At 39.6% G+C, this 14575-nt stretch overlaps 1 protein-coding gene across 1 annotated transcript in view; it reads left to right on the top strand.

Annotated features, from left to right (window-relative positions):
- Positions 1 to 14575, top strand: part of WDR19 (WD repeat domain 19) — a 98463-nt gene that overhangs the window by 64301 nt on the left and 19587 nt on the right. Inside the window, exons 25-29 of the mRNA XM_082727584.1 lie at positions 369 to 493; positions 2479 to 2591; positions 4117 to 4185; positions 12819 to 12896; positions 14195 to 14291. Of these exons, the coding sequence (XP_082583710.1) occupies positions 369 to 493; positions 2479 to 2591; positions 4117 to 4185; positions 12819 to 12896; positions 14195 to 14291 (482 nt within the window). The remainder of the gene's footprint in view (positions 1 to 368; positions 494 to 2478; positions 2592 to 4116; positions 4186 to 12818; positions 12897 to 14194; positions 14292 to 14575) is intronic.

The raw sequence follows: 14575 nt of genomic DNA, 5'->3' as shown, positions 1-14575 counted from the left end.
AGTTCCAAAACACTAGACTTAGAAGAAAGTCTGCACTTCCCCTCATCAAATACATTCTGTACAAAATTTTTAAAATTTTAAAACAAAATTTTGAAACAAAAAATTTTTAAAAGACTAAATATTCCCTTTGAGTTTAGGGAATATTTAGTCTTTTAAGAATTTTTTGTTAGGTCTGAGTATTTAAGTTTAAATTGTGTCTGTTGCAGTCAGTGTGTGAGAGTAATGCTTTTCTAACACAAGCCTATAGTGTAGAGCTGTGGTGTGCCTGATTTTTTTCAGTGGCTTCTCATAGTTGCAGAAAGATTTTATTTTGTCAATGACACACTTACTTGAAATGAGTCAAGCTGATGAAAGTAACTTTGTTTTAGGTTTTTCCTACAGTTGGGTGACTACGGGTCTGCCATCCAGTTTCTTGTTATGTCCAAATGTAATAATGAAGCTTTCACACTGGCTCAGCAGCACAACAAAATGGAAATCTATGCAGACATTATTGGTAAATACCACTGTTTGCCCTCATTTCTCTTAAAGATTTGTATCACAGGAATCCTCGACTCTTACGATCCAAGTTTCGGATCGGCATGCCCCAAGCACATACCCTCACACCACTTACATATAGACATACGCATATCTGTATGGTACTTGTCAGATTTCAGGATTCCTACTGTCTCAAAGTGAGATGGAATAATAAGACCATTTTCAAAAATTCAGGTTTTGGGGGGACCTTTAAAAGAGGTCCGATTTCCCAAATTCTGCCGTTTGTCAACCAGTGTTAAAACAAGGTTCCAAAATGAAGGTAATTGAAAACACATAAGAATTTTTAAAGAAATATTTTCATAAATGTTTTAAATTGACTTATAAATTCAGATTATATGATTATACTTGGATGAAGAGTGATATAAATAAGCAAGATACGATTTTCCAGAAGAAAGTCCAAAAGAGAATTTTTCTATTCTGAGAACACCTGCCTAATAGGTTTTCATCCCTTGTTTGGAATTATTCTTAGAAACCACTGAAATAATTTTGAGATTCATATATAATGTTATTTGTGGTACTATTTTGTTTTGTTTTGTTTTTATTATGGAAAAGTACACATAACATAAATTTACCATTTTAGCCATTTTTACATGTACAGTTCAGTCATATTAAGTACATTCGCATTGTATAACCATCACCACCACCCATTTCCAGAACTTTTCCACCATCCTGAACTAAAACCCTGTACTCAGTGAACAGTATCTCCCCGTTGCCCTCTCCTCCAGCCCCTGACAGCCACTATTGTACTTTCTTTGTCTATAAATTTAACGATTCATTGTGTGTCATATAAGTGGAATCAAAGTATTTGTCCTTCTGTGTTATTTTGGGTTTTTTAATTTATTTACTTATTTTTATTTATTTTTTTAAGTGGGCTCCATGCACAGTGTGGAACCCAATGTGAGGTTTGAACTCACTGAGATCAAGACCTGAGCTAAAATCAAGACCCAACACTCAACGGACTGAGCCGTCCAGGCAACCTTGTGTTATTTTTTTTTTTTTTTTAATTCACAAAATGACCATATAAGAATTGATGATACGATTTATGAAAAAGTCTTTCTTTCAGTCTTTAAGGGAACAAATAGGTAAAAGCATCTTCTGATATGTTACAAAGCCATTCAGATAATTGGAGAAAATAAACAGCGAAAGAAAAAGGAAATACAGACAAAAGCAACGTTATACTCATTAATGTTTAGCTTGACAGATGACACTTCTGTCTCAACACTGCAGATCACCACAGCACTAATGCATTTGAGTTTTTTTCATTTCATAAGCATTTTTTTACGTGCGCGCACACGCGCGTGCACATACACACACACACAGTTACTTTTTTCCACCTTTCTTTACCCTCTTCTCCCATAAACTTCCTCTGTACCTTGGGCTGGAGACCCAGGGCTGTCGTTCTATTTGGTACATTAATGGACCTCCGACTCCTCTGTGTAAATGTAAGCAATGATTTTAGGTCCTTCTCCCTCTTTGCTTAATATATAAAGAAAAACAGTATCTTTAAGTGGCATCTATGGGCTACTTGAATATTACCTCCTTATTTAAGACATTTGTATTAAAGTTGGCCTATGATTGTTCTGAAACTCTAAGCCCATCGCGACGGCGATTATAGTCCTAGTTGTTCCTGTTGTTTCAGGAGAGGAGAGAAGGCTCTGAAAGATCGATAAAAGTCACAAAGGGTAATGTCAAACCACAACCTAGATTCTCACAAAGCCTCCTCATTTCCTGTCCTGATTCCTGTTTGAGTGAAAAGAAGATGGAACAGAGTTGATATTTGGGATAATGACGGTGAAGGGGTTCTGTGAGGAAGACACTCATAGCAGCACTGATCTTCACAGTTAAAGTTTTTTAATCATCTGATTTTAGATCTTATTTTTAAGTTAACAATAAAAGGTAAGCACCTTTTGCGCAGATATTTTACTCAATGAACTTCTGTCATAGGTTCTGAAGATACTTCGAACGAAGACTATCAAAGCATCGCCTTATATTTTGAAGGAGAAAAAAGACATTTTCAAGCTGGAAAATTCTTCTTGCTGTGTGGCCAGTATTCACGAGTTAGTATTTCCCAAGAAAATACACATTGAACTCCATGGGAATGCTTCGGGGAATTTTTTTTTTTAAGTTATCTCTATGTCCAATGTGGGGTTCATACTCATGAGCCTGAGATCAAGAGTCACATGTTCCACCAACTGAGCCAGCCAGGTGCCCCAGAAATATTTTAAAATATATTATGCTCCCAGACACCCAGATCTGAAGTCTGAGTTAACTTTAAATCCTCTCTCTCCCACAACCAGTCACATTCTTCCTTTGTAGTATCTCTGACATCTGTCCCTTTTCATTCTACCTACCATCGACTTAATTCAGACCTGGATCACCCCATTTATTATTTGATTATTAAAATATTATTTCTGTTTTCCCTGTTTTTAGTTTCTGTCTCTATAACACCCTACATTTTGTTCTCCAAATGGTGCATACTTGCATTGCAAAAGAGCCCCACGGCAGGGGTTCTAGCAAGGACAGAACTAAGCAATGTTGTGCTTTCATTGTGTGACAGGATAGGGACTACTGGGTGGCACCTGTTTGGTTTGACAGAAATAGCTTCTGCTACCAGAACATTGTTGCCTTTCAGGAAGTGGTCCTACTAGTGCCCGATCAGAGGGTTTTTCATGAGAAACAGAAGTCTCAGTCTCCCAATTTTAAAATAGAGACCCAGATATTTGTATAATACCTCACTCACCAAAAAAAAAAAAAAAACCACTGTGTGTGAACTCAGCCTTCTGGCCACCAACTTAGAGTTTCTGGCCACTTAGATAAATAATATCCAGACTCCTTAACTGACATTCAAGAGAAGTCCCACAAATTGACCAATGAGCCAGAACTTCCCAACCAGCTGCTGGCATCCAGCTGTTTCCATTGGAAAAAACCTATATTCCTGTCCTTTTCTCATCTAGATTCTCCTCTTCCCCACCTACCATGGACCCGTTCCTCTTCAAGTCCTTTTTCCTGGGTGGCACCTTTGGGACCATCCCCATGTAGATCAACTTTTCTTCCTCAGAGCACCTATGAAAACAACCAGTCATACTGCCCCTTTGTCATTTAAGCTTTTATAACCTTAATATTCTTCATAGATGTGGTGGTGTAGTGTTGTGAAATTAGCCCATTACGCCTTAAAATAATTGGTTCCTTACATCATGACATTACACAGATCTGTCCTTCCTGGTTTCTCCCCAGCAGCCAGCACAGTCTCACGTATGTAGTAACACATGGGCAGTAGATACCTGTCAGACGAACAAATGAATGAAAATAATTATTTCTTCACAATGAAAAAGGGCTTCTTTTTCATTCTCCTCTCACCGGAAGTCTGAATGAAATTCTGTAGAAGGTTCACTGGATCCTTCCATCGCTGAGATGGCACTCAGCCCTTCTAGAGTGTATTTTAAGACCCAGACAACACACGCCCCTGGCTGAGAGGAGGGTACTTTCAGGAACTATCATTACTTTGAGTGTGTGAAAGCTTTGTTTTTCCCCAGGGTGAAAGCAGGCTGCACCTTTTCAATTGCTATGCAATTCTCATTTCAGGCACTTAAACATTTCCTGAAATGTCCGAGCTCAGAAGATAATGCAGCCATAGAAATGGCAATTGAAACTGTAAGTAAACTCTGTAATGTGAACCTTTGAGAACGCCAATGTGCAAAATTAGACATGCAGAAGTAGACCAAAGATTGTGACCAGTTCCCAGGTACCCATCATCTGACTTCAGCAGCGATTGACATGTGACCATTCTTATGTTATTCATACGCCCACCTCTTTTGCTGTGTTATTTTAAACCAAGTCATTTATTTATAGGCACAAAATCTGTCTATAAAAGATAAGAACCTTTGGATTTTCTTGTAGGTGTAACTTGCATGCAGTAAAGTGCTCAGATCCTAAATGTAGAGCTCATTTTTTTCGTATGAGTACACTGCTGTGACCCCTGTTGAGATCAAGATATGGAGCATTCCCAGTTTCCAGAATGCTCTCTCATGTTGCCTCCCAATCAGTGCCCCCAGCCAGGGGGAACCACAATTCTGACCTCTGTCCTTATAGACTGGTCATATCTGTCTATGTATTTCATATAAATGGCCTCATACATATTTTGTACTATTTTGTGCCCAGTTTCTTCCAATCAACCATTAGGTCTGCTAATGCATTGTATTACTGCATGCAGCAATAGTTCCTTTTTTTAAAAAAGATTCTTATTTATTTATTTTTGTGATAGAGAGTACAGAGCATGAGCAGGGGGAGGGACAGGGGGAAAAGCAGGTTCCCTGCTGAGCAAGGAGCCTGATGTAAGACTCGATCCCAGGACCCTGAAATCATGACCTGAGCCAAAGGCAGATGCTTAACAGACTGAGCCACACACGCGCCCAGCAATAGTTCATTCTTACTCTTGGCTGTGTACTAGTCTACTGTACGACTGTACCACAATTTATTTATCCATTATTCTGCTAATGGACATGTGGGTTGTCTCCAGTTTGGGCATATTATGAACAAAGTGGCCATAAATCGGTTCATGTCCTTTGATGGACATAACACTCTGCCTTATTGGGTATATATCCAGGAGTAGAATTACTAGGTCATTAGCTACACATATTTTAGCTACACTAGGTACTGCCAAACATTTTTTTCAAAGTAGTTGTACCAATTTACCCTCTATCAGCAGTGTGAAAGAATTTAGTTGCTCTCTTTACTGACAGTTACCAATCTGTTTCATTGTAACTACTCTGATCGGTGTATAGTGGTATCTCAGGGTTTTAATCCCTTTTTCTAAAAACTGATAATACTGAGCAATATGGATATTGGGTATATTGGGTATCCTCTTTTCTGGAGTGCTCTTTAAATCTTTTTTTCTAATTTTTTGTTGTATCATCTCATTCTTACTGATTGTAGGACTTTTTTATAATTTCTAGATACAAGTCTTTTCATCAGATATGTGTATTGTGAAAATTTCTCAAGCTGTGGCTTGCCTTTTTATTCTTCAATGGTGTCTGGATGGAAATAAATCAACTTACAAATCTTTTCTCTAATGGTTAGTGATTTTTAGTCCTATTTAAGAAATCATTGCCCATTCTATATGTTTTCTTCTAGAGATTTGATTGTTTTAGCTTTCTTATTTAGGCCTATGCCTATCCCAAATTAACTTTTGTATATGGTGTGAGGTAGGCGTCAGGAATCTTTTTTTCCCATATGGATATCTGGTTTGATCCAGCACCATTTATCAAAAGACTATTTTTTCCACACTGAATTATATACAGCATTTGTCATAGATGAAATGACCATTTTTGTGTAAGTCTGGTGTTGGATTCTATATTCTTTTCCATTGATTTGCCTCCCCTATACCACTACCACACTGTCTAAATTGTTGTGTTGTATGTATTCTTTACTATAATCTACTTTCTACCTCTTTGGATTTGCCTACTCTAGACATTAATATAAAGGGAACTATATATGTGACCTTTGTGTCTGGCATCTTTTTTTTTTTTTTTTTTTTTTTTAGATTTTATTTATTTATTTGACAGAGAGGGAGATCACAAGTAGGGAGAGAGGCAGGCGGGGGGAGGCAGGGGAAGCAGGCTCCCCACTGAGCAGAGAGCCCGATGCAGGGCTCAATCCCAGGACCCTGGGATCATGACCTGAGCCATTTTCAAGGTTCAATTGTGTTGTAGCATGTACTAATACTTCATTCGTTTTTATGGCTGAATAACATTCTGTTGTAGGACTCTACCACATTGTGTTTGATAACATTTGGGTTGCTTCTACTTTTGAGCTTTTATGAATAATGCTGCTGTTAGCATTTGTGTACAAGTTTTTGTGTCTACTTGTGTTTTCATTTCTCTTGGGTGTATACCTAGGAATTGCTAGGCCATATGTTAGCTCTATGTTTAACATTTTGAGGAACTGCCCAACGGTTTCCCAAAGCAGCTAAACTGTTTGACATTCCCAACATTGCACTGCAGTTTCTCTAACAGTCATTCCTTGACATTATCGAACATCTAGTTAGAATGCAAATTTCCCCATCTCCTGTATTTCCCACTAACTGATAACTAAATCTAGATACTTGATCAGACATAGATTTGATATTTTTAGGAAAATGGCTTCATAAATGGTGCCATGTACTTCCTATTTCATCATGTCAGTAGGCTTTTTTTTTTTTTTTTTTTTTTCCTTGTTAAGATTCGGTTTGTGTCTATTTTGGATCTGCTTAGATTTTTTTAACTTAAACTCAGTTAGTTAGCATGTAGCGCATTATTAGTTTCATAGATAGAGTTCAGTGATTCTTCAGTCTTGTGTAATACCCCACACTCATACATCACATGCCCTCCTGCCTCACCCAGTACCCCATCCCCCCCTGCCCTGCAGCAATCTGTTTCCTGTGCCTGAGAGTCTCGTATGGTTTGTCTCCCTCTCTGATTTCATCTTGTTTTATTTTTCCCTCCCTTCCCCTATGATCCTCTGTTCTTTCTTAAATTCTATATATGAGGCTTATATCCTAATCAGCTCAGGCTGCCGTAACAAAATACCACAGACTAGGTGACTTAAAAAGCAAAAATTTATTTCTCACAGTTTCTGGAGGCTGAGAAGGCTAAGGTCAAAGGGCACCCAGTTTGGTTCCTGCTGAGAGCTCTCTTCGAGGCTTGTAAGTGGCCACCTTCTTGCTATGTCCACATGTGGCCTTTCCAGATCACTCTCCCTTCCTCTTTTCACGATACCACTGATCCCATCAAAAGGGCCCGATCATCATCACGTCATCTAACTCTAATTATTCCCAGAGGCCCTGTCTTCACATACAATCACATTGTGGGGTAGGACGTCAACACATGAATTTGGGAGGTACATGAACACTCCGTCTGTAATAGCCCATAATTTGTCATCTCTCTTTTTATGGTGTTATGATCGATTATTGGATGTTGAAATGGTCAGCCCGATCCCCTCCATTGTAAGGTTTCCCATTGGGTTTTCACCTAATGATCTCAGCAGCCATTAATATTTATTATCTAGATCCATGATTTCATTAGGGGTTGCAAAATGATGATATTTGATTGTCATTCCTCCTGAATTCCACATCAGCTGTTTCGGTACACTAAGATAAAAGAAAAGGAGAATAAATACTTGATTTTTTTCCCTTTGTTTACTAGTTTTGAGAATAATGAGGTGGTTTCCTAGCATCCTCCAAAGGTGACCTCCAGAGGTGTTCTTGTTTTTAATCATAATACGATATAGCCTGTGTGTGTGTGTGTGTGTGTGTATCCAAGATATGAATTATGAGTGAATTATAATTTGTTTGGGTTTTATTTTGTTTTAGATTCCACATATGAGTGAAATCATGTGGTATCTTTCTTTCTTGAACTTATTTCACTTAGCATATATTCCTGTGTGTGTAGACCAAATCTTCATTCATCCTATTGCTGGGCACTTGTTTTCATACCTTGGCTATTGTAAATGCTGCAATGAACATAAGGGCACATTTCCTTTTTTTGGATTAGTGTTTTTGTATTCTTTGGATAAATACTGATAAGTAGAATGGCTGGGGCATATGGTAGTTCTATACTTAATTTTTTGTGGAATCTGCATACTGTTTTCCATAGTGACTACACCAATTTAAAATCCCACCAACAGTCTACCAGGGTTCTCTTTTCTCCACATCTTCTCCAACACTTGTTATTTCTTGTCTTTTTGATAATAACCATTCTGACAGGTGGTAGGATATCTCGCTGTGGTTTTGATTTGCATTTTCCTAATAATTAGTGATGTGCAGTATTTTTCCAGTGCCTGTTGGTAATTTGTATGTCTTCTTTGGAGAAATATCTATTAAGATCCTCTGCCCATTTTTTAATCAGGTTGGTTGGTTGTTGAGTTGTATGGATTTTTTATATATATTTTGGAAATTAACCCCATATTGGATATAGAATTTGCAAATATCTTCTCCTGTTCAGCAGGTTTCTTTTTCCTTTTAGTAATGGTTTCCTCTGCTATGCAACCTTTTAGTTTGATGCAATACCATTTGTTTACTTTTACTTTTGTTTGCCTTGTCTTTGGAGTCAGATCTATAAAGACATCACTGAGACTGATGTCAAGAAGCTTCCCTCTCTGTTTTCTTTTAGGAATTTTATGGTTTCAGGTCTTGCATTCAATTCTTTAGTACATTTTGAGTTAGCTTTTGTGTATGGTGTATGAAAGTGATCTAGTTTCTTTCTTTTCAATAGGGCTTTCCGGTTTTCCCAACTTTGTGGCAGGAGGGGGGAGGGAAGCAGCAGGTGCACCTGTCTTGTTTGCTTTTATTTTATGATTTATTATTTTTTATTTTTAAATTTCTTTTTTTTTAAAGAGAGAGCACAAGCACGCAGTGGGCAGTGGGAGAGGGAGAGGGAGAGCAGGCTCCACGCTCAGCATGGAGCCTAATACAGGGCTGGATCTCCTGACCCTGAGATCATGATCTGAGCTAAAATCAAGAGTCAAATGCTTAACCAGCTGATCTACGCAGGTGCTCCTCCCAACGTTTTTATTAAAAAGACTGTTCTTTCTTCATCGTATGTTTTTGGCTCCTTTGTCACAGGTTAATCATCCCTATACGTGTGAGTTTATTTCTGGGCTCTCCACTCTGTTCCTTTAATCTGTGTGTCTGTTTTTTACTAATACCATACTGTTTTTATTACTGTAGTTTTTCATATAATTTGAAATCAGGGAGCACGATTCCTGCATGCAGCTTCCTTCTTTCTCAACGTTGCTTTGGCTATTTGGGATCTTTTGTGGTTCCATACAAATTTTTAGAATTATTCTAGTTTTGTGAAGTATGCCATAGGAATTTTGATAGGTATCACACTGAGTATTAGATTGCTTTGGTCAATAGGGACATTTTTTTTTTAAGATTTTATTTATTTACTTGACAGAGACAGAGAGATCATAAGTAGTCAGAGAGGCAGGCAGAGAGAGAGGAGGAAGCAGGCTCCCTGCTAAGCAGAGAGCCCGATGTGGGGCTCAATCCCAGGACCCTGAGATCATGACCCAAGCCCAAAGGCAGAGGCTTTAACCCACTGAGCCACCCAGGTGCCCTAATAGGGACATTTTTAACAATATTCTTCTAAGCCATGAGCATGGAATATCTTTCCATTTATCTGTCTTCTTCAATTTCTGTCATCAGTGTCTTACGGTTTCAGTGTACAGGTCTTTCACCTGCTTGGTTAAATTTGTTGCTAGGTATTTTATTCTTTTTGATGTGGTTGTAAATGGAATTATTTTCTTAATTTCTCTTTCTTATATTTCATTAATAATGTATAGAAATGCAAGAAATTTTTGCATATTGATTATGTATCCTGCAACATTTATTTATTAGTTCTAATGGTTTCTTGGTGGATTTTTTAGGGTTTTCTATTTATGGTATCATGTCATCTGCAAACAGTAACACTTTAACTTCTTCCTTTCCAACTTGGATGCCTTTTCTTTCTTTTTCTTGCCTAATTGCTGTGGCCAGGTACCATTTCTTGCCCCAGACCTGGAACCAACCATTTCTCTAGGGAGTTCTGATTCCTTTCAATGAGAAATAGTTTTAGAGACCATAATTTGGGTGCTAGGAATATTCTGTTTCTAAGCCTTTTCAGTATAAATGTTGGCACTTTTTATTGTGACATAAAAATTAGTATTTTCCAAAAGTATCTGAATTTGAAGCTGCGGTAGAATTATTAGAGAATGGAAATTATTCTCTAGCCATCTACATTTACACTATGCATCTACACTTTTAATTATAAAAATAGTTACATTCTCTGGTTTTCTCTGCATATCCACAACCTTTTCCAACACCTGCTTCCTCCAGAAAGCTGGACTCAAGACTTCCAGCAGCTCTCCAGAATACATTTCCTGCCTTTCCTACCAAAGATGGACTGGGATTCTGGCCCCAAATTCATAAATCCAGAAAGGCTCTGATTTGGTTAGTTTAGATGGCCATTCCAAGATTAAACAACTAGTGGCCACAGGGATGGAATATCTTGCTTTGGCAAACTGGGTTAAATTCCCACCCCTTGACATTCCCATTTATATGGTCATGAAGAAGGGGGTCCTCTGAGGCACCAAAGTCCCACTAGAACCCACGGTTGAAATGGAAGTGGGAGCATTTCTCAGAAAAGTCAAAGGAATCAATATCAGACAAAAGTGGTTTGAACATCACCTACCATTACATTTCTCCTTCAGATTAATAGTCCTCAAGTGCAAAGACCCATTTCTTCATAGAGTATTTAGCACATCATGGGCACTCAGTAAATATTTGCTGACTGAACACACGTTGGTTCCCAGCTCAGTGAATGCATTATATAGATGGTATAAATTCCCTTCCAATCCTCCATTCCTTTCCACCCTGAGACCCCCACCCCTGACTTGAATTTTCTTATAATCTGTGCACTCTTACCTGCTGACCCCATAATTGAGAATATCTTAAAAATATTCATACTTCACTCACCCCTACCCCACCCCACCCCCATCCTCTACCTGTGACGTTTCTGAAATACATTCTTGGTGTATGTGTGTTGATGTGTGTGTAGAAGAGCCCTAGTTGGGAACCATTACCTGCGTAAACCCATGAGATGGAGGAGAAAGATGGGTCCGGTAGCTGGGTTGGGGCCCTTCCTGCCTCTTTGCAGTGAGCTTCTGGCTTCACCTCTCTGTAAACCTTCTCTACGAGGTCTCCACCAATCTCTTACTTGCTAAATACATGAGTTTCTTCTCAGTCTTTATTCCATGTTATGGCAGCATTGTATGCTATTATACTACACCTTTCTTGAAATTGTCACTCCCTTAGAACACTGCTTCTCCCATTACTTCTCAGATAGTCCCCTCTCAACCTCCTCCACTGACTCCTCTGCTCCTTCAATGTATGTGTTCCTCAGCATTCTGTCTCCGTCCTCCTTTTAATTTTAATTCCGAGTGGCCATATCTGCTCTTACTGCCTCTCCTTTCCATTTATCTTACCATTTTGGGTGTGCTCAATGCTCTGAAATTCAAGTTTAACCAGGTGCCCTTATTTTCACTTGCTGTACCTGGCAACACCGTCTGCTTAGGACCAGTCCAAGCCCTTTAAGAGTATTAACTTCTTTAATCCTTAAAACAGTGCTGTGAGTCAGGTATTATTTTTATCCTCGTGGAGGTCCCAAGAGTCACCTGCTGAAGATCACACCGGTGATCTTTTGACCTCAGGCAGGCCGACTCCAGAGCCCTTGCTTTAACCATGTCTCTGTACTGGCTCATTCACCATCCACCAGAGCCATCCGCCAAAGCCATCGAGATGAGGAACTGTACAGGATTTCTCTTCCTTACAGCATCCCTTCCTTACAGCAGGCGTGAAAGCAGAGGCAACAGATTTATAAAAGCTTAGCTTTCTTGCACTGACACACAAGCGTGTAGAAATTCTGCAGCCAAAAGAGCCTCTCCCCTCCACAAGTTCGCTACAATCCCTTGTCTACAAGGAACTTTCTAACTTCTCTTAATCCTTTCCCCTGAGGAGTAGCAAGCTCGGGTTGCTCTGGAGCTCCTGTTGTTTCTTGGCTCACCCCTTTTTTTCTGGACACAAGACTCTGAAGCCTCCTATTCTTGTCAATAATTAATTATTCCTCCTATCTAAACCTAATACATTTCCTGTGGTCCATAATTTTTCCTGATCAACACCACACAACTCATGAGGGATTGAATTCTGACCTTCATGCAGGTGACTCTCAGACCTAGGTCTCCAGGCCAGCGTTCTCTCCCAAACTCCACCCACGCTTCCAGCCGCCTGCCCTCTTCTGGGCCCCAGTGGCCATACTTTTCCTGCTTTTAGACTTCAGTTGGCCATGGACAGGTGCATTTCCTTGGGGACTGCTGGAGATGCAGTGCTTGATGCTATGCTCTTGCAGAAGTCCCAGTTCCTATGCTCAAGACCCTATTATCTAGATGTCATAGTCACTTACCTTAAGGAAGTTTTTACCGAAACATTGAAGAAGTGTATTTTGTGTGTGAAAAAAAAAAATGGCCTTTTAATATAGCAACTTAGAGAAGCTATAGCTTCGAAGGATAGACTTTTATTATTGGAGACTATAAACGAAATAAGAAAGATCCTGAATTTATATCCTGTCAGGCACTTGACTTCAGGTATTTTTACAATTGTTTTTTATTCCATTTCCTTAGCCCAAGATTATTTGTCTCCCCCGAGTTCCCCTTCCTTTCTAGTTTTAAGATGCCGAATTATGGTTTCTTTATGGTTTCTTTCTCTTCCTAAACAGGTTGGTCAGGCCAAAGATGAACTTCTGACCAGCCAGCTGATAGACCACCTGATGGGAGAGAGTGACGGCATGCCGAAGGTACCAGAAATGCCATTTGGATTTTATGGAGTTTAGTTATGATCTGACTTTATTCTGCCCTGTTTTTACCTACTATGGCTTATTGAATTTTCTGTCTGAATACAGCTTGAGGTCTGCTAGACAGACCGTGCATTTTAGAAGCTATTGGATATATTCATTCTTTGAAATTGGCACGGCCACCTGTGCAATAGACGCAACCCTCCCCCTCAAGATAACAGTTTTTACCACCCACAGTTTTCCTCAAAGGTTAAAGGTTGTATTTGTTCTGGGAACTAAGAAAAATATTATTAGAACTATGAGTTAGCATTAATCCCTAAAAATCATATACTTTGCTCATATTTCAAAAGATATGGGAATGAATAGCGATCATATTTAGCATGAAAGTAACTCACTGTAAATATAAAGGAGAAATAAATTATCAAGAAAATATTTTCAAAGTATGTGACTTGGGAGTTCATGCAGACATCAGTCTTCTTTCAGTCCTGATGAGGATGGTCTCCTTTGAGAATACCCTTGAGCTTTTCTTCCCTTTTGCTTTGATGTTTGAGGTGATTTTCTTATGAAGGAAGTCAAATTACTGATTTGGAGAGAAGGTGCCAGAATGTCCTAGCTGGAGAGGATTATAGAGCAAACATGATCCCCAAGTCCATTTCCAGTGTTTCACAGATAGAGACACGGAGACCCAGGGGAGAGTAAGTTAACCTGCCAAAGGTTAAACTCTTCAACTCCTCCCAGCCTGCTCACCTGATGTCCACTTATTCTAATAACCAGGAAACCAGCGTAGGAGATTGTCTGGAGGTGAAGAGAATGAGAATAAGAAATAGTCAAAGGCCAGAGTTTTTTGTGGACCAGTGAAATTGATATGGGTATAGCAGTTTTTGAAATTTTATGAAGTTGGTACATCGTATGAGAACACATTTGGATTCCAAGCACACAGGAGATAACTCTGGGGTTAGCGGGTTAGGAACACAGATTCTGAGGCCCCATCACTGCGGCTTGATCCCAGCTCTGGAAAGGCCCTCTTGGGTTCGTTTCTCATCAGTGCAATTAGCATATAGCCGTGCTTTTCTCCCAGGGAGGGCATGAGGTTTTAAACACATTAATAGTTCTCAAGTACTGAAAATACGACCTGGTACATATTAAACTATGAATAAATACTGGATAAATAAATTCTTTATTCAATGGATTTTTTTAAAAAAGACTATCCAAAGTGGATTCCAACAGAAATGCAAAACTGTAGGTGTTTCTCCCGTTCACTAGTGAAGACAGTGACGTTTCTGTAACGGTTTGCGTGTTAGGATGCCAAGTACCTGTTCCGCTTGTACATGGCCTTGAAGCAGTACCGGGAAGCCGCTCGCACCGCCATCATCATCGCCAGAGAAGAGCAGTCTGCGGGTAGGTCCGGGCTTCGTGTTTTTCCAGATTCAAGGAGTGGAATCAAGCTCCAGCCCCTTTGCTGCACAGGAAGTAGTAGCCCTTTTCTAATCTGGGTTTGCTCTGAAGCCGGAAGACTAGGGAAAGGACCGTTTCTGGGTCCGAGGGAAGTGAGACAGTGCCCCATCGCGGAGTACCTCCGCTGACGCCTTCTGTTGACCACGCCACGTCCTCTCCCCTTCATGGCCTCGCAGCTCCTGGTCCTGGACGGACCTCCCCGCCCTCGCTGGCCCGCAGCCCCTCCC

This window comes from Mustela nivalis (assembly GCF_964662115.1).
Source record: "Mustela nivalis genome assembly, chromosome: 4".
In the NCBI taxonomy this organism is placed as follows: domain Eukaryota; kingdom Metazoa; phylum Chordata; class Mammalia; order Carnivora; family Mustelidae; genus Mustela; species Mustela nivalis.
The sequence above is the reverse complement of the archived record's forward strand: the minus strand, read 5'-3'. Positions and strand labels throughout refer to the sequence as shown.